Raw genomic sequence first — 21,145 nt, forward strand, 5'->3', positions numbered from 1 at the left:
GACAAGAACCGAAAGATGTATTTTCATTAGATATCCTAAGGAAACAAAGGGTTATATATTATATAACCCAAGCGAGCAAAATTATTTTGTAAGCAGGAATGCGGTATTTTTGGAAGAATAGTTCATCCAAGATACTGTCAAGAGGGACAAGATTGCCTTGGAAGAGCAACTTCAAACTCTAATGGAAAGAAAAGAAGACACTGAGCAAGAGCGAACCATACCTATACAAACATTCCGACATAGTAGAAGGGTGATCACACAAGCTGATAGATTAGTCTACTTAGGTGAAAAATATGATATGATTTCAGATAAAAATGATAACGATCTCTTTAACTACAAAGAAGGATGTTAGACATCGATGCGGAAAAATGAATGGAAGCTATGAAATCCGAAATGGACTCCGTGTACACTAACGAGGTCTGGACTTTTGTTGATCTACCAGAGGGCATTAAGTCCATTTGATGCAAATGGACCTTCAAGAGGGAGAAAGGCCCTGACGGTAAGGTAGAGACCTACAAAGAACGGTTAGTGGCGAATGGATATAGTCAAAAGGCTGGAATTGACCATGAGGAAACCTTCTCACCGATAGCCATGCTAAAGTCTATTAGGATTCTATTAGCTATCTCAGCACACCATGATTACAAGATATGGCAAATGGATGTCAAAACCACTTTCTTGAATGGAAACATTCAAGAGGATATCTATATGATCCAGCCAGAAGGTTTTGAAGCTGCCAAAGAAGAAAGTCAGAAAGTTCGCAAGTTGCAAAAATCCAGTTATGGATTAAAGCAAGCATCCCGCAATTGGAATCTTTGTTTTGATCAAGCATTCAAAGAGTTTGGCTATACTAAAAACGTAGATGAGGATTGTGTTTACAAAAATGTTAGTGGGAGTACTGTGACATTTCCTGCTTTCTATGTAGATAGCATTCTACTCATTGGGAATGATGCTGGAATGTTGTCTACTACAAAAGTATGGCTATCTAGTACCTTTGCTATGAAGGATTTGGGTGAAGCGCCTTATATTCTTGGCCTTAAATTGTTTAGAGACCGTAAGAATATGACACTTGGACTATCACAGGAAGCTTACATAGATAAGAAATTGGTCAAGTATTATATGGCAGATTCCAAGAAAGGGTTAATACCTTTTAAGCATGGAATCAAGCTCTATAAGAAGATGCCTCATAAGACATTTGAAGAGAAGGAAAAAATGAACAGGGTTCCCTACGCTTCGGCAATGGAAAGCTTGATGTATGACATATTGTGTACAAGGCCAGACATTTGTTTCTCTGTAAATGTCGCTAGTGAATATCAATCAAACCCAGGTCCAGAGCATTGGACGGCAGTTAAGCATATCTTTAAGTAGCTCAGAAAAATCAATCATTACTGTTTAGTATATGGAGGAGACAAATTAGTCATTTCTGGATATACCGATGTGAATTTCCAATCAGATGTCGACGATATGAAATCCTCATCAGGTTTTGTCTTCACCTTAGCTAATGGAGCAGTTTCATGGAGGAATTTCAAGCAAAACACCACGGCGGATTCCACAACTGAAGCGGAATACATCGCTGCGAGTGATGCGGGGAAGGAGGCGGTAAGCCTGCAGAAGTTTATAGAAGAACTTGGAGTCGTGCCCTCTGTTGAGAGACCTATTACGCTGTATTGTGATAACAGTGGGGCGATCGCTCAAGCAAATGAACCAAGGTCTCATTAGAAGTCAAAGCACATCCTTCGGAAATATCATGTGATACGAGATATTATCGACAGAGGAGATGTGGCTATAGCTAAAGTAGCTTCAGTGGATAACGTGACAGATCCTTTGACCAAGTCCCTTAGTCAATAGGTATTTGACAAGCATCTGGAGGGAATGGGTCTAAGATAAATGCATGACTGGCTTTGAGGACAAGTGGGAGATTGTTAGAGAATATGCCCTGAAAAGTCAATAGAATGACATTTTCTAATCAATAAAGATTTATTTCATAACATGAATGGGTATTTATATTTATGAATGTGTGTCATGTGCTTATTTTATTGACACATGTTCGTCCTTAGGTAGCAAAGTAGAAATGCCATGCTCAAAGGATTCACAGATCCAAGGGAGCAAGGAGATATGACATCTCGATCTACGCAAGCCTTAATAGTTCCTAGTTGGGAAAGAGACTGAACATCTCTTTTTGTATACAACTCGCACCAGTCTTGCCTACATGTACGTGTCATGAGGTGACTTATCTCGGTCATCTAGGTAGTGGACCCTAAGCAAGAAGAGTGGATGGGACAATTGGATCGCGCAACCGAATCGGATCAAATAAAGAACAACTTGTGGACAAGAAACTATAAAGTTGTTCTTCCAAACAGGACCATTCACAAGTCCTTAGACCTGAGGGATCTTATTGGTCTGTCGGCCCGTTCTAGGGTCTTAGTCTATCTTATAGTGATTCTATTTTAGAGTCACATTCGATAGAGCTATATCCTAGAGCAAACTCTCGAGGCCAATAGTGATACTCAATAAGAGATTATTCGCTCTAAAATTTAGGGATTGACATCTACAATTTTGTCAAAGATGTAGGCCTATTAATAGCCTGGCCAGGCGGATTTGATAAAATGTTTATCAGAAAGTTTTATGAAACATTGAATTATTTTCAAAGGATTTTACAAATGCATTTGAAGGCCGAACATCGCTTGACCAAAATGGTATACTAAGAGTGGGCCACGGGGGTAAATGGTGTCCACCTCCCATATAACTCAACTGAGAAGATGTAGTTACGAAGAAAGGACTTGCACATACATGATGTGATTAGGGGTAAGATGATCTGACAGTCATCTTCAGGGTTACGTCTCAATGGAGGCCACTGACCTAATGCGAGTGTAGTTTAACTACAGAGCGAGATCGCAGTGGGGCCCACCATAGGGTTCTGCAGGATTGGCCGTCGGATCCCTGCGACGATCCCACTCATAACTCGAATGATATTGTAACATCCAAACGGATCAGGGTTCCGCATTTTATGTAATAACACGGACGGATATGATCTGTTAGATTAATGTGGATATTAATTAAGTATATATATATATATATATATATATATATATATATATATAGAGGAAAGTGTCTCTAGTCTCTCCCCTAGATAAGCTTATCTACTCCTCCCTTTAAAAAAACACAGTGGGCCCACGCTGTTTGGATGATCCAAAGCATTCATTTGATAGGTCCTAACATAGATAGGGTGTGCCCAAAAAATCAGCACCAAAGGGTCATCCTAGAACTTCGTTTTGTGGGGCACACCGTGTCCAAAATGGACGCATACGTTTATATGTGTCCATTCTGGGTACCACAAGGCACCACAAAACGAAGTTCTAGGATGACCCTTTGGTGCTGATTTTTTGGGCACACCCTATCTATGTTAGGACCTATCAAATGAATGCTTTGGATCATCCAAACAGCGTGGGCCCACTGTGTTTTTTTAAAGGGAGGAGTAGATAAGCTTATCTAGGGGAGAGACTAGAGACACTTTCCTCATATATATATATATATATATATATATATATATATATATGAGTTAAGTGAAGCTACACCGACTGCTTAAAATACAGTGGGCCCACATTGTTTGGGTGATCCAAACCATTCATTTGATAGGCCCTCACATTGATAGGGTGTGCCCAAAAATTCAGCTCCATCGGATGATCCCAACCCTTCAAACTGTGGAGGCAAAAATGGACAGATTTGTGAAGGCTTTTACAGGTCCATTTTTGCCTCCACAAATCGTAGGGTTGGATGATCCTATGGAGCTGATTTTTTGGGCACACCCTATCTGTGTGAGGGTCCATCAAATGAATGGTTTGCATCATCGAAACAATGTGGGGCCCATTGTATTTTAAGGCGTCGGTGTAGCTAAGTTAGCTACACGTATGTGTAGCTACACTTTTCTCTCTCTCTCTCTCTCTATATATATATATACTATATAGCAGAAGAGAAAAGGGAGAATTATTGTCCTTTTAACACGTCATTGGGATGATTTTTACCGTTTTTTGCCCTCCCCACATATCTGTACATACTATCTATGTGAGGGTAAAATCGTAATCTACATACGAAAAGTACCGACACAGGGTACTTGTCTATGACAATTACGAAAAAAACTACCGAGAAGAGGTAAAGACATATGACAATAACGAAAGAACTACTTTATATTACTCATGTAGGACACTTGCAAAATATTGACGGATTCCGGGCACCTGAAGAGGAACAACAATTATTGAAATATTTATCGATTGGAGGGCTAGGATCAGCCTATATCGATTGGAGGGCTAGGATCAACCTATGGAAATGATTTTACGGGCACAACCAATTGATGTTGTGTTCCATCACATGGACTGTTTTGATCAACCTATAAAGCCACACAATTTCAATCTTACCCCCCTCCTTTATGCTTTTTTAATAAAAAAATCTATAGGGTGATCTTAACCATCTGATATAAGAGGAACAACATATTATGGAAACCTCTATAGATTGGAGGGCTAGGATCAGTCTATGGAAATGATTTTTGGGGCACAACCTATTTATGTTGTGTTCTATCACATGGACGGTTTGGATCAACCTATGATGTAGGCCGTACAGTTCTTTGTCGGCCCGTGCATCGCACGGGATTTTTTACTAGTGTATATATATATATATATATATATATATATATATATATATATATATATATATATATAGAGGAAAGTGTCTCTAGTCTCTCCCCTAGATAAGCTTATCTACTCCTCCCTTTAAAAAAACACAGTGGGCCCACGCTGTTTGGATGATCCAAAGCATTCATTTAATAGGTCCTAACATAGATAGGGTGTGCCCAAAAAATCAGCACCAAAGGGTCATCCTAGAACTTCGTTTTGTGGTGCCTTGTGGTACCTAGAATGGACACATATAAATGTCCACGTTTATATGCGTCCATTTTGGACACGATGTGCCCAACAAAATGAAGTTCTAGGATGACCCTTTGGTGCTGATTTTTTCGGCACACCCTATCTATGTTAGGACCTATCAAATGAATGCTTTGGATCATCCAAACAGCGTGGGCCCACTGTGTTTTTTTAAAGGGAGGAGTAGATAAGCTTATCTAGGGGAGAGACTAGAGACACTTTCCTCATATATATATATATATATATATACATACATGTCTTTGTTAAGTAAGTAACAAAAGACAGTAAGAGAATTTTTCGAAGACAAATTGGAGTCGGAATAACTCTCATTGAATGTGAGTTAATAATTAATTAAATTGTTAATTATTTAATTATTAAATATTATTATGTATTATTAATTTGATTAATAATAAGCATAATAATGTGTAATCCAAATGAGGATAGTTATTCCCAAACCAGTTTTGCCAAAGTTGCGGAATTGGAACTGAATTGGGAATTGGAATAGGACTACATATTTGGATAAGGTTTGTGGGCCGACAACACTCCCAAAGAAAACAAATTTTAAGCCGCTTTTTTCTAGATATTCATGTTTTCCCATTGCATACAAGTATAGGTATTGTCTCATTTTTACAGTTAAGGCAAAAAAGAAAAGAAAAGAAAGGCTAATGATATCCACGCTACCATGTTTTGAGAATGGCCAACTCACTTTGTTTTAGCTGGCAGCTGCTGAGAGCTTTTTGAGAACTATAATAGCATTAAGGAGGTGCTTAAAAAATGTAAAACAATGTGAGTTCGTCCCATTAAAAAAACATGGTTGTGGGGACGTTAGTAGCCACCCCACCCACGCCAAAGAATTGGCTAATAATCGGTTGCTATTCTCTCATACATTTGACGTACGGCCTTGTCGGGAATGGGACTTCACGGTCGGCCACCATATAATTTCTCGGCGAATAGATTGTTGTTGTCTTACCAGCGATCAACGAAACAAAAAGAAGCAAGGAGTTGAACACAAAAATACATTGATATTAGTATTACCTCATCAACTGAATTTATCTCAACCTCAACCCAACCCGAGCTTCAGGTCGAGGAGGGTAAACCCTCACCCAACCTGTCTAACTTGAGTTTCCAAATCAGCTTGATTAGGTCGATCTGTGTTTGGGTTGGCAAATGACAAAACTCGAAAAAAAAATATACAAATAAAAACATACAATAAAGTCATGTCCAGCAGGGATAATTTTTTTTTTTTTTCATAATAAATTTAGTTTCTCAAATGATGAGGTGTAACCATTAAAAAAAATTCATGATAAATTTAGTTTCTCAAGTGGGGATAAGGCGGGTGCGACAAGAGATTTGAGAGGGCACGAGCGACTAGAGGGTTAGAAAAGCCTGAGAACAAGGGGAGAATCCCGTAATTAGATGGTTGCCGAACACATAGTTTCTCGATTGATGAGTGGCAAGGTGGGTAGGAGAGATTTGAGATTGCACGAATGAGTAGAGAGTCCTGAAAACAAGGGGAAAAACCACTCTCATCAATCGAGAAACTATGTGTTCGGCAACCATCTCAAAAATCTCGTTCACTAATCTGACCCGCTAAGGTCCATTTTTAAAATATATGCCTCCTTTTTAGACTAAAAAGTAGGACTATGGATCGACTAATTGTCGTTTTTCAAGATTCTCATGAATCCGTTTATCTCCCCTTGATTATGCAAGAATGAGAAGCTTTGCCAAACACGCCCTACTTTCGGAGTGGGTAAGAAACACATGAAAAACCATGGGACAAAAGACTCCAACCAAATATGAGATCGGTTTCGGGTTGCCCAAGGTCTCAACCCTAACCCAACCAAAATTAAATCGGGCTGGCATCTCTCAATCCTATCTCTAACCCAACCCAACCCAACCCAAACAATATACACTCAACCACAGCCGAAATCGGGTTGAACCCGTAGTTCGGGTTGAGCCCGGCCCCAGTTGCTCTCGTAATGCCATTGAGAACCAAAGGAAAGACGATGTTTCATCACCTTCTTCCAATTGTCATAAACGACAAATGAAGTGATGATAGTTGACTACCATAATAAACGAAAGATAATGAAATAAAACATGACTTATTTCATCGATTGACCCACACAAATAATAATACAGATTATGGAATTCACCCCCAAGTCTGTGTCAATAATAAAATCAACTGCTTTAAATGATCTATAAAATCTAGAGTAGAACTGATGCAATAGTACAAATGAATTGACAGCCAACAGCTGCTTCGGCTGTCCAGGGTGATACCCTTTTATCCCTTCTAATTCAACTACCATCTGCAGCCATCTGCAGCGCATCTACTACTGGATGTACAGCATCCACTTTGTAACGCAAGCTCTGCCAGAAAAGGAAAACCATTAGCATAGTGAATGTCTGAGAAATGTTAAAAGGACATCTAAACCGTATCTATATTTGCTTAAATGAGGGTCTGATTGAGATCTCTCCCTCATCTCCGTTTTTTCCCCAACCCACTTAAGCTGAATGGCAAGTAAAAGTTCAGACAGGGGATATTCAACTATAAACTATTTTCATGAAACATTACACTGAGATTACGTACATAATTGCCAAAACCTAAGCCAGAACAGTAAGACCATTTTTTTTTTCCGTTTAAGACTCCTTGGATAAACATCAAGAACCTCATAACTTTATTACAAAAGATCCCAAATGGAGAGTACGGGGATGCTAGGGAGAGATACATGTAGCAGGTTCCACACGTTTTCTTTTTTTGAATGGCAACAGGTTTCACACGTTGAAACTACATTTTTTTTTTTTTGGAGAAAAAAACACGGTGTCTTTCACTATTACACATTGAAACTACAAGGTTTCAATGCGCCAAACCTCCTGCCTCGAGGGATTTTGTGCATCTCTATTTAGTATTCCTCGAAAAGAAAAGTATATTAGACAATTTTTCCGTTTAAGACTCCTTGGATTAACATCAAGAACCTCATAACTTTATAACAAAAGATCCCAAACGGAGAGTGAGGGGAATGCTAGGTAGAGAGACACATGTAGCAGGTTTCACACGTTGAAACTACATTTTTTTTTTTTTTTTGAGAAAAAACACTGTGTCTTTCACTATTACACGTTGAAACTACATGGTTTCAATGTGCCAAACGTCCTGTCTGGAGGGATTTTGCACATCTCCATTTATTATTCCTCAAAGAAAATATACTTTTGTAGACCATTTGGCATCAAATCACTTGAATGGCATCTGTTACCTTTTTGAAGAAGGTTGAATAAGAATTGTCCCAGATGAGTTTGTAACATCCACCCATTAACGTGCAAAAATTCCCCTGCAAGGGAAATCAATGGGAACGATAAGGACTTAAAACCAAGCATTAACCATGCTATAGTAAACATCACAAAATGCATTAACTTACTTGGTTAGACTCATAGCGGCGATAGGGTAAGATCATCTGCAGGATCTCAAACAAGTCAAGTAACAGTAAAAGACAATAAGGTAAACTTCATCAAAATGCATTAATTGGATGGAGTGTCAAAGGAAGGGAATGGGGGAAATGCACTGCAAAGAGCTCTCTTTTCCAAAGCCAAGGACTGAAGAGAAGTGGAAAAAAAACGTTTGTTCGAAGATAGAAATTATATTGGCACGCACAATGGGAGTTACTGTATTGCATGGCTCTCTTTTCCAGAGAAAGCCAAGGATTGAAGAGAAAATGGATCAGAAAAGTTTGTTTGACGATAGAAATTATATATTGTACTGAACAATTGCACTTACTATAGTCTCTCCAGAAGGGCTACTGTACTCCACTCTAAATCCTATATCCTGCCTCAAAAAAAAAAAATCCTTAACAAGAGATCATACCTCTTTGTCTGCTTGCAGAAGTAACCAAGGAAAAGAAATATCTAGTGCAGTGGAATAAGGGAAGCATTCAATAATAATCTAGCAGAAAAATAACTGCAATACAAGAGAAGGGATGCAATATTTTTCCATGTCTTTATTTTTTATTGTTAACATTAATCTAGTTTACAATCATAAATGCAAATGAGTGAAAATATATGAAATTAGTTATGGGCAATAAGTTTGTAATTTTGAAGGACAGTTGATACCAAAAAGCAGATGAAGTCATTAGCTTTAGAAAACAAAACAATAGCAGGGAAAAGATTGCCCCAACAAGGCAGCAAAGATACAGCTTAAACAAAACCACAAATACAAAAAGAAAATTGTAAAGCAATAACAAATCCGTGCCAATTGCAAGCACCATTCTTTCTACTCTTTCGCAGGCTAGTGAATGCGCAGTCATTAATGCTCTGAGGTATATGGTTAAGAGCTCAATAAAGGACCACAATCTCTAATATAAAATTTGCTAGGTGCCACAAACCCATGTTTGCTTAGGATGCTCATGCAAAACCATTCTATGACTCCATCCCAACACTTTGAAGACCATAGGAAGTTCAATGGACACATGAAGACCGGTTAAAATATCCACGATTTCTGCCTCTACGGAGTCTTTATTCCAATGGGGCCGAAAATGGCTTTCCTCACTTCTTTGCATTTCTTGTTACGCCACCAATCTTGTCCAGGCTCAGATTAACAAAAGAACTTCCAGCAATTTCGAGAGTATTAAGAGGCAAGGGGATCCATCTAGCTCACCATTCCAAAAAAAAAGGAAAAAAGGGAGGGGCGGGGGGGGGGGGGGGGGGGGGGGGGGTCCATCTAGCTACAATGTGTCCAACCGGAAAGAAGTCAGTCACCTTAGCAGAAAGCAACATTGGACATCAAAGCTATTGAGAGATGTCCACATCCAAGACACACCCTACAATGGATAGATAGTTGACAAATGGATTCTTCCACTTCTTTGCGCAAGATATATTAGCAAACCAAAATCTCATCTTCTTGAGTATAGCAGACATTCAACTTTCTAACGAATGCTGTCCAACAAAGGTTTCACCACTCTGTGCCTGCGCCCCCCCAGGCGCGCGCACGCGCTTCTCCTCTGACAAAGTTTTTATGAGTTTATGAGTCCCTCCAAACACTTCAAAGACCAAAGGAAGTTCATTGGACACATGAAGACCGGTTCATCGCCTCCCATGCCTGGCAAAGTCTTGTTTTAGCTTTAGACAACATGGCCTCATACATTCCTTGTGGATCTTCACCCTACTTGCACCCTTCAATCCTTCCAGACACCAGCTCTCACCAAGATCAATGGACACATGAAGACCGGTTAAAATATCCACGATTTCTGCTTCTAAGGAATCTTTATTCCAATGGGCCCGAAAATGGCTCTCACCACTTCTTTGCATTTCTTGTTACGCCACCAATCTTGTCCAGGCTCAGATTAACCAAAGAACTTCCATCAATTCCAAGAGTATTAGGAGGCAAGGGGATCCATCTAGCTCACCATTCAAAAAAAAAAGATCCATCTAGCTACGAAGTACCCAACTGGAAAGAAGTCAGTCACCTTAGCGGAAAGGAACATTGGACGTCAAAGCTATTGAGAGATGCCCACATCCAAGACACCCTACAGTGGATAGAGAGTTGACACATCGAATATATTAGCAAACCAAAATCTCATCTTCTTGAGCGTATCACATATATTCAACTTTCTAACGAACGCTGTCCAACAAAAGGTCTCCCCCCCCGCGCATCGAGATAAAAGTGGAGGAAGACATAACTGAAATCTCCATTGAGGATCAAGAGACCAACAACAGTTGTGAAAGGAGACATACATGGACGCCAACGACATCAACAAATCAAAGGCCCTCTAAAACTCCACTCTTACATTCCTTCCAAATATCGATTCCCCGCCAAAAAACCTCCTCCCCACTCTACAATAGGATTTTGACACTAACCCCTTCTTGACTAAGTAGCCTATATAAGCTCAGATGAGCATATCATCCCCAAACCTAATCCCCTCCTCCCACCCAGTCATCCACCAATAATTGCAAAGGATGATTTTGCACCGAAGAGCTTCTCGTTCCTCCCCAAACCCCCCAAAACCATTTTGCCAAAAGCTTCTTATTTCTCAACCCCAACATAACAAGACCGAAACCTCTAGAGATCAGAACAATGATCTTAAATGAAGATCTAAAGTGCACCAAGATTGGAAAATAGAAATCTTGATAAGTGTGATTCTACCTCTGAAGGATAGAAAAAATTTCTTCCAGAAGGCAAGCTTTTCAACTTTCCACTTTTTGGCCCATGAGGGCAGTGGGAGCGTACTAATAGCAAGATGGAGCCCAAGGTTAGAAGGAAGATGATACACTTTGTTGTAAGACCAGCAAGGCACTCCACCCTATGAACCATCAAATTGGTCTCCAACAATTAACTTGAGGCTAAGATCATCTTGAGGCTTAGTGCCGCGACAAACACTTTAATATACAGCAGATTAGCCATTTGACTTCTGGGTCAAAAGTGAGGTCTCATGGACTTAAGACAAGGGAACCTAGTAAAATATCAGTGTCAATCAATCAGCCAGGAAAATCATGAGAAGAACAAACAAGATGACATCCCGGAGATTGGCAATGTAGTGATTGTTGCGTCAACAATTTCAAAAAGAAGTCATTTGTCTGAGATGATAACATGAAGCCCAATGATCAGAACAAGGGAACTGAAAGGATCAAAGAAGCAATAAGAACGGCATTCATGACCCTGAAGATTAGGAAGAAGAAGGGTGGCAGAAAGTGACTAGGAAGAATCAAAGTCAACGACTAGGATGGAAGGTGACTAGAAGTGCAGTGATTGCGGGTAAATGAAAGATTGCTAGACCATGAGAGGAGATGACTACACGAGGGAGGAGACTATGAGGACTTTGACAAAATAGGAACTACCACAAAAGGGTTACATGTCGGAGATAAAGAAGGAAAGGCGGATAGGCAATCATGGATTGAGGTGGTTAAATTGAAGGCCCATCACCATTTCCAAAAACATAAAAAATAAAAATATATTTGAAAGCTCATGAAGACCAGAGGTGTTTGGGGGCATGGCTTAGAGAGGAGGGCTTTTAAAGAAGGGGGTAAGGAATACCGAAAATCAAAGTGTAGACAATGACTGCAGAACTTAGAGCTTCCTTCAAGCGGTGTTTGACTATGACAATGCATCCGAAATGGTCCTTGGAGGATTTACGGAGCTGGGTTTCAAGTTTCAACAAGACGAGACCACCAAGAAGGGGTGGGAGTAATCCCTAGAGGAAAAGATTCTTGCATTCTGACATTGGAACAATGGAGGGAAATGGATCTGAGGCAGATAGCTTGGTACAGATTCTATTTGAGATTCCATGGCATTCCTCTACAGCCATGGAAGACAGACGGTGGCAGAGATGGGAGATGCAATAGGGTTAGTGTTGGACGTTGATTTCTAGTCATTTAGTGCCAGAAATGTAAACTAGACACGGATGATAGTGGAAGTGCCAGCATTTAAACAAATCATTGGATTTCTCTCAATCAAGCTGCATGATGAACTTATCTGGTGTTGATTGTGGAGGAAAAAATACCATCGGAAGGTGGATCAAGATACAATCTAATGGAGGAAGGTTCCCTTGCCTTGGCGGTGCAATTGCATACAGAAACCAGGTGGACGGAGATGGAAGGAGACTCGTGGTCCCACAAACACGTTGTGGCAAAGAAAATGAAGGGAAAGGGTGGGACCAACAGCTAAAATTCCAAACTGATTGCTGTTTATTGTAAATAGTTGTAGGCTGGTACACTTCTCGAGGTCACGCATCTTGAAGCTAGTGTGGTGAAGGGATTATTTTCATTCATATAAATTTTAATATATATTTATGTTTTGGTAAATTAATGTCTTTAGATATTATTATATAGGCAGTATAGACTATAAACATGTCAGCACATTAGTTTTTTTTCCAAGATTTTTTTGGTAGGTAAGCTGGGATCGAACCTAAGACCTCAAGGTGGAAGGCCAAAGCCTTTACCATTGAGCAAGAGGCTCAAACCCTTTTCCAAGATTGGTATTTCTCTTGACATGTATGCTACCTCAAATGTTTGCAATATTCACCATTTTAGTATTGAAGGAAGCAAGAAGAGGATAGATTTTGATAACAATAAAATGCCAATTGTTTTGAAACTTTGCATGCCCTGAAATCTGTTCATTCATCAAAAGTAAATCTAAAAGCATGAGATGCATGAATATAAACACAGATTGCTCGCATTCCACACCCAGTCAAGTTAATTATCACCGGTATTTATTTAAGCATCATAATTAACAAACTTATCAAATCAACCTATTTTTAGGATGCAGATGTTTGTTTATGTATACAAAGGAGTAAAATACATAGACAACCAAAGCATTCTTTTATTCATTAACACGTGCTTGCCAGCACTGATTTACATTCATTTCGAACAAAGTTCATTGGGTCTTCTAGATGTTTCCCCCATGGAGTGAAACATGATACATAATCATTGATGGCATTCACTTCCTCAAAATAACAATAACTAGTTGTCTCCTTGCCAAGCTAACTTAGATGATTAGAACTTAGTTGATTATATGTCTCGTTCAGGTATAAGGATAGATTAGTTCATTGACCAATATTTCAGTAGTTTTTGCATGCACAGAGCCCATCAAACGATCATTTCATGTCATTTAATTCTCTGAATTTCTCTTTTGCTTTTTAATGAATCACTTGTTAAAAAATTATGATAGTAAATTGATGAAATATTTTGGATTTCAAAAGTTAAATGTCGTATAAAATGTAGGCTAAAGATCTAGAACTTGAGCTAACTCTTTTCGAAAATTGATAAATGAGCAGTTTGAAGCCTATTTTTGCCTCTGCGAAAAATGCCAATATGCCATATATTTGAATCAAGTGCAGAGTGATGGAATTTTAAAGACGGTTAAAATCCAAAATGTTGCATGGTTAATTTCCATGTAGGTGAAAATACCCTGAAACGCTGTAATGTTGACTTGCCTCTAATGGCAGAAAGGTCTCTAACATGCGGATGTGGCATTATTGCTATGATCCAAAATATGCACGAATAGGTTCCATTCAAAATCTGAAAAAAAGGGAAATGCTCCACCAAAAGAAGTAATGTATGATTTTTACGATTCTTCACTGTTTCTTATCATTTTTTTTTTGAAAGGTAAAAATTTTCATTCCAAACAAAATGAGCAGAATACAACCAAAGGGGACAAGCAATTGTTTCTTATTCTCCCCCACTCGGCAGTTCAATGCCACTGACCATAAGAAGTATTCTTGTGACAGTGTATAGGCTATGCCATCTGTGCATACCAAATTTGATGTGGACACTCTAACTACATTCACACACTCTTAACTACAAACAAAACCTTCAGAAGTATTTTTGTGAGAGTGTGTAGGCTATGCAATCTGCACATACCAAATTTTATGACTCTTGCAATCTAGTTCATTTTGTTTAATGTCAAGTAACAAACATTGATAAATTCTGCTGATAAAACAAAACTAATGAATTCGTAACTGTGGTCACAAATTTAAGAGAAATAGGAGGATTAATCATATATAATAACAAAAACAGAATAATTTGGAAAATACTTGTAATCATCTGTTAAACATTATAATTAAAGGTCTCAATGAAAATACCATGTTCATTTTCCCCTGTGCTACGGAAAATTCCCAAGCAATATATGAATTTGCAGATTCCACTGTCAATGAGACCTAGAGGGAAAAAAATGAAAACTGAGAGATGCATTGAAGGTGAGAGAAAAGTTCTCCCAATTAGAACCATGAAACATCAGTTTCTAGAGTACAATTGCACAAATAAAGATAAAATATAAAGAACATTAACAACAGTACAAAGTTGCAAAGTTATGTAACAACCCACAATGTAAAAAAAGATAACAATAGCAAAAGCAGGACTTGTTTCCATTATCCATAGTATTTATAGGGCAGTGATAAATCGACCCCCATATATCTTAAATTGACCCCCATATAGGGCAGTGCTTAGAGAGAGAGAGAGAGAGAGAGAGAGAGAGAGAGAGATATGGGGGTCGATTTATCACTGCCCTATTTATATTCTTATTTTAATGGTGAAGAACTAAGAAATCCATTTCAGTTATATCAAAATTTAAGTGACTTGTTTGATGTGATTATATTAAACCACAATTATAATAATGATGCTGGAACCCGCTAAAAACATTAACTACTACAAACTAAAATGATAATTCAACACCTGATTCCACATTATAGCGTCAACGAAGGCTCTGACCTAGTAAGCTTCACTCATAGCAAAAGGGGAACAATCAAGGTTTTGCATACATAAAGGGGAAACAAATGTTTCAACCCAATAGAAATATGATAATTGTTTACAAGCATGAAACCATCTTACCATTCAAAATAGAAGAAGCATGAAACCATCTTGGAAAGCATTTCTTTTACTAACTGGGAAGGGACAATCGATTTTATCACTCCACTTCTTTGGAGTCAGGAACCCCTAAAAAAGCCTTCACTCAACTTCATTTTGTAATTGGAACATCATATCTCCAATGTAGTACAACTATGAATTATGGTTCCCCAATCAAAGATGCACATCTTTAAAAACGCAAACAAACAATGCCTGTTTGCACCTAATGTCTTTCCTACCCAAATGTTTATAATATCAAATCATGGAATAAAAGAATCCAGTCTGAACTATTAAAACATATATTTGGAGTAGAAAAAGAAGGGATCAAGCAGAAAAGGGGCCCACGTAAGACCATAATGGCTGACAACAGCTTACATGAGCACGAGGGTCCCATGTGGAAAGAATGGGCTGAAAAGCTACAAAGCCTTCTATTTTGAGCTGCTGAAAAGTATGAGTAGTTTTCCAGATTTTTCTGGAATAGTTTAAATAGGTTCTGTATTGTCCTATTGAGGATGTAGTTTAAATAGGTTCCGTATTGTCCTATTGAGGATGTTTTGTAAGGCCTGCAGACAGGAAATCTGGAACACTCTCGATTATATCAAACCCCACCGCATATTAGTCAATTATTATGTTTGGACTAGGGGTCTCCAACAAGAAGGCAATGCATTAATTGGAGTTTCATTTTTCTTCTGCTGGAACTTTTCCAGAAACAATGTTTTTTCTTTCTCAGATTTCCTCTTCGGATCGTATGCTGTGCAGTGCATTTTTGTCTATTTGTTCATGTTTTTGTGCGTGTTTCTTGCTGAACCAGAAAGGGACGAAGTTCCTATGGAGTTTTCCATGCATTGATAAATTTCCAATCCTAGTATTTTCATCCAGTGTAGTCAAATGACTCAAATCCCAAGGCTGTAACCACTGATCTGTTTTATTTCAATAATCTTAGTGTTAACTGTCGAAAACTGAGAAATACCTTCTCAAATAAGATCGCACTCGATGTGGTGCAAAACGTTAAGATAAGATGAGAGTAACACAATCACAAACAAGACGATCACAAGATTCACATGGTTCGGCAGTGTGCCTACGTCCAGGGGAGAAGAGTTTCACTATTTCGGTTTAGGGATGCAAAACTCTGCTTCTCGGCCAAGGAAACACAAAGAAAACAACACAACCCATAACCCTAATATCTGGCTTATATATCAATGCCACTCGTCAAAAAAATTACTGAAATACCCTTTAGTGCAAAACTGAAAATTAAATTTTCTTTCCTTCTTGGCCAAGCTTAACCCGACGTGCCCTGCACACATTAGTCCGTCGGGGTGCTGGATAATGCCAGAATATAATACATTTGTACAACAATATCCACCTTGGCTTTAATTCTGCAAACACATGAAGATCAACTCCATTGTTACTATTTGGAACACAATTCTGCAACTCATGCACCTGGGATGCCCACTCCATTCCATGAGGTGCCTAGTCAATCATCAACTGCTGATATTGGCCAAATTTTTGCAATGCTTGAACTTAGTCGTTGTAACCGTCTTTCTCAACATATCAGTTGCATTGTCATCTATATGTATTTTCTGTAAATTGATGCTTCCATCTGCCACCCATTCCCGTCTCTGGATTCTTCACCAGATGTATGGCACTTTGACTGTCACAGTGTAACAAGACTTCTTCATGTTTCAACCCAATATCATAAACCAATCCATCCGACAAAACAACCTCCTTGGCAGCCTCACCCGCCACCATGTAATCTGCCTATGTCACAGATAGGGTGATAGTAGATTGAAGAGAAGCCATCCAAGCCATCCAAGAAATCTGCCTATGTCACAGATATCAACACATAGTCTGTATTTGATCTCCTCTCATCCAAGACTCCTGCATGGTCAAAATCTACAGCCTGTCAACCCATCTTCAATTTTCCCATGTCATGCACCAAACCAAAATTTATAGTGCCTCCTAAGTACCTGAGAATCTACTTCATTGCATTCCAATGCTCCTTTCCCGGATTCGCCATGCATCTATTTACTACACTCATGGGATGAGTCATATCTAGCCTTGTACAGATCATTGCATGCATTAGACAACCGATGACACTAGCATAAGGGACGTTAGACCTGCCTGCCCATTGCTCATCACTAGATGGGCATAAACTACTCACCCGGTTTGAAGTGGCTCGCCAAAGAAGTGCCAACTGGTTTTGCATTTTCCATGTTGAACCTCTGTAGCACCTGTTCAATGTACTTAGTCTATGAAAACCAAAGCACTCCTCTTTTTCTAGTCTCGACTTATTTCCATCCCAAGGATCTTCTTAGCAGTACCTAAATCCTTCACGTCCAATTCCTGGCTTAACAAAGATTTTAGCTTATCGACCTCCTTCCTGGTGTGAGCAGCAATTATCATATTATCAACATATAGTAGCAAATATATGTGTATGAATTATCATCAATAGCACGATAATGATCCTTCAGGCAGTAAACGGGATCTGATGAGTGGTCAAAACTAGCTGAACCAACAATTTTCAAAAAAAAATAAATAAATAAAATCAATAGCACGATAATAAACACAACAATTAAAGCTACTATGTGTGTACTCATTCCTCGTCACGAATGAATTGAACCGCAAATCCCACTTCCTAGGTGACTGCTTCAACCCATAGGGAGACTGGTTCAGCCTTCAGTAGACACACACAATCCTCTTTGACTTTTTGCAATAAATCCCTCTGGTCTCCATGTAAATTTGTTCCTCCAAGTTGTAGCATCCATCAGGTCTAGCTATAGATTATGCCCTGCAAACAGACTCGACAATACATGGAATGAAGTGTGTTTTACCACATGTGAGAATATCTCTTTGTAATCAATGCCCACTTTCTGGGAGTACCCTTTTGTGACTAGACGAGCATTGTACGTTTCTCCACCAGTATTAGAAGATGCTTCCTTCTGGTAGATCCACTTCTTTTCTTGTAATCAATTGCCTTCTTTTCCTTGGGAAGCTTCAGAAGATCCCAAGTATGATTTTAATGGAGTGACTCCATCTCATTTGTCAAAGCCATAACCCACTTGTGGATTTCCCCGCGACTCATAGCCATGGTTTTAAATTTTGGCTTCGGTTTAAATTTCGGTCTTGGCCGAAACAGAAATTTCGGTTGAAATTCGATAATAAAAAAAATATTATTTAATTACTTACCAAATTTCGGAATAATTCTATATTTAAAAAAAACAATTTATCGAAATTTCAGCCGAAATTTTCCAAAATTTGGTAAACTCTTTTACAAACCCAACATAAAGTATTTATATCAAACCAATAGAAAACCCTAAGACCAAACTACCCTTTTCTAAGGACTTAAAGACATGCTCCCACTTAAAATCCCGTAATAGATGTGTTGGGCCAATTTAAAACAACCATAACTCACATAACTTAAGTTATTTCCGTGCAAAAGAGACCCTATTACCCCCTATAACTAAAAAGACTCATAAAAGACTCTTTTAGCACCCTAAAACAAAAAGAAAACTAAAAAAAATCTAAGACTCAAAAAGGGGCCCACATGATGTATGAATCATATCCGAAAATGTATGTGGGCCGGTCTGGCATCTGAAATGTGTCTGCAACATCAATGAATCATCTGTGCCGTCGGATCGTCAATCTGAGACATTTAGAACAAAGAATATGGTCGTCCTTCCAAATCGAAGTCAACTCCCCGTCCCTATGTCTCCTTCGTTGCTGGTATACTCGAAATCCTGAGTCTAGATCCCCATCAACTAGTATGTTGAAAACTAGTGGGCTAGATGTGGGATAAAAACATGATTCAACATAGTTTGATATTGATGATTCGGGATTATCTGAAAGTGGGAACAACGTGATGTAGTTTTCTAGGGAAGAATCATGAGGGAGCAGTTATGATGAGCAAGAAGTGCTACATAGCGTAGTATAGTCAAAGAAAAAAGCTGGCATTGAAACTTTAGCTCGATGGTCAATGCTTGGTTCTTCAACCTAGAGGTCGGAGGTTCAATCCTAGCTTACTAAAAAAAACTAAGTCAAAGCCAAAGCGGAATACAGAGCAACTAATAAAGTATGATTTTGATGAGTTTTTATCTTCTTTCTGTTTTCCCTTTGTATTCTGTGGACCAACTCGGTTCCATTTAATCAATATATCTCGCCATTTCAAAAAAAAATGATTTTGATGAGTTTGTTTTCTTTGCTTTAGTGACAGCTAGTAGAGAACTTCTTTGTTTTCATGATGCTATGAGCATGGTTTTAAATTTCGGCCGAACTTCTTGAGAGCGAAACCGAAACTTGGCGAAATCTGAAATTTCGAACCCGTAGCCCCAATACATGGCTTATGTATCAATGCCACTACATCAAGAAAATTATGGAAATATTCTTTAGCACAAAACCAAAAATTATCTGGGTGTGTTGCACAGATTAGTCCGTCGGATGCTAGATAATGCCTAAATACAAGACATTTGCACAGCACATACCATGCACAAGTAAAGAGTATCCCATGTTTAAACCAATTGGTTCATTAATTCCTGGCTATTTCCTAATAAGGGAGTGATTGTAAATCTTTTTTAGAGCCTTATTTGCATTAGTTCGATATCAAAGCAAGTTGATCTTTGAGTAGAACGTGGACCTGATGCCATCTAAAAGACTTCATCCAATTCTTATAAGAGGATTGACAGCAAAAGGATAGTGCTACAGAAAGTGTAGCAGCAACTAGATCTGAACGAGAATACAAGCAACGAGGATGAGATCATTGAGGCTTATGCCTAGTGCATCCTTTAGTTCATAATCACATCAGTTACGGCTGATTTGACAATGAAAGAATAGTTAACATTTTGGAACATAATCGGGGGTCTGGAATAGGGGCAGAAATACCTGAATTCCATGTGTTGTTTTTAGAAACAACATTGAGGGAGACACCCCCCACTACAATAGGCTCTAGATACGAAGGGCCCAACATATGTTGGAGGGCGTGGTTTCTGAGCTCTAGCTCAGGCTCAGCTAGAGCTTAGAAACCACCATCTCCCATAGTAGTTTCACTCATCCAACACATTCATTTTATACTACTTCACAAAGATAGGGTCTTCCTAACAAACCAGCTCCATTCCATAATCCTAACCATCCAATATATAGGACCATAATTTCTAGCCATCCATTTTAAACCTCCACAAATCATAACCCTAACCATAACCCATAATCCTAACCATAACCATAACCATAATCCTAACTATAACCTATAGAACTAATGGGTTGGATGACTCAAACAACAATGGGAGATGTGGTTTCTGAGCTCTAGCTCAGGTTGAGCTCGAGCTCAGAAACCTTTTCCTAATATATATATATATATATATATATATATATATATATATATATATAGAAAGTGTAGCTACTCGATCGAGTAGCTAACTTAGCTACTCCGTCAGCTTAAAATACAGTGGCCCACATTGTTTGGGTGATCCAAACCATTCATTTGATAGGCCCTCACATACATAGGGTGTGCCCAAAAAATTAGCTCCATTGGATCATCCCAACCCTTCAAACTGTGGAGGCAAAAAAGGACAGATTTGTGAAGGTTTATACACGTCCATTTTTGCCTCCACAAATCATATGGTTGGGATGATCCTATGGAGCTGATTTTTCGGGCACACCCTATCTATGTGAGGGCTCATCAAATGAATGGTTTGCATCACCCAAACAATGTGGGCCCCCACTGTATTTTAATCCGACGGAGTAGCTAAGTTAGCTACTCGATCATGTAGCTACACTTTTCTCATGTGTGTGTGTGTGTGTGTGTGTGTGTGTGTATGTGTGTGTATGAGAAAAGTGTTCCTGCGCAGTTGCTCAGATAGCTTATCTGAGCAGCTGCTTCAAAAACTCATGTGGCCCCACATTTTTGCGGTGATCCAAAGCATTCA

General features: G+C 38.8%; 1 protein-coding gene across 1 annotated transcript in view; it reads right to left on the bottom strand.

The window, feature by feature from the left end:
* Positions 1-6,996: 6,996 nt before the first annotated feature.
* The window catches only part of LOC143880262 (retinal-binding protein), a 52,264-nt gene continuing 38,115 nt past the window's right edge, over positions 6,997-21,145 (bottom strand). The window contains exons 11-15 of the mRNA XM_077383102.1: positions 14,471-14,545; positions 8,677-8,724; positions 8,321-8,356; positions 8,159-8,233; positions 6,997-7,277 (exon numbers count right to left, since the gene is read on the bottom strand). Coding sequence (XP_077239217.1) covers positions 7,206-7,277; positions 8,159-8,233; positions 8,321-8,356; positions 8,677-8,724; positions 14,471-14,545 — 306 coding nt within the window. The 3' untranslated portion in view covers positions 6,997-7,205. The remainder of the gene's footprint in view (positions 7,278-8,158; positions 8,234-8,320; positions 8,357-8,676; positions 8,725-14,470; positions 14,546-21,145) is intronic.

Source organism: Tasmannia lanceolata, unplaced genomic scaffold (assembly GCF_043159265.1).
Source record: "Tasmannia lanceolata isolate RefF3 unplaced genomic scaffold, GAP_Taslan_0.1 ptg000006l, whole genome shotgun sequence".
NCBI classification, from domain to species: Eukaryota; Viridiplantae; Streptophyta; class Magnoliopsida; order Canellales; family Winteraceae; genus Tasmannia; species Tasmannia lanceolata.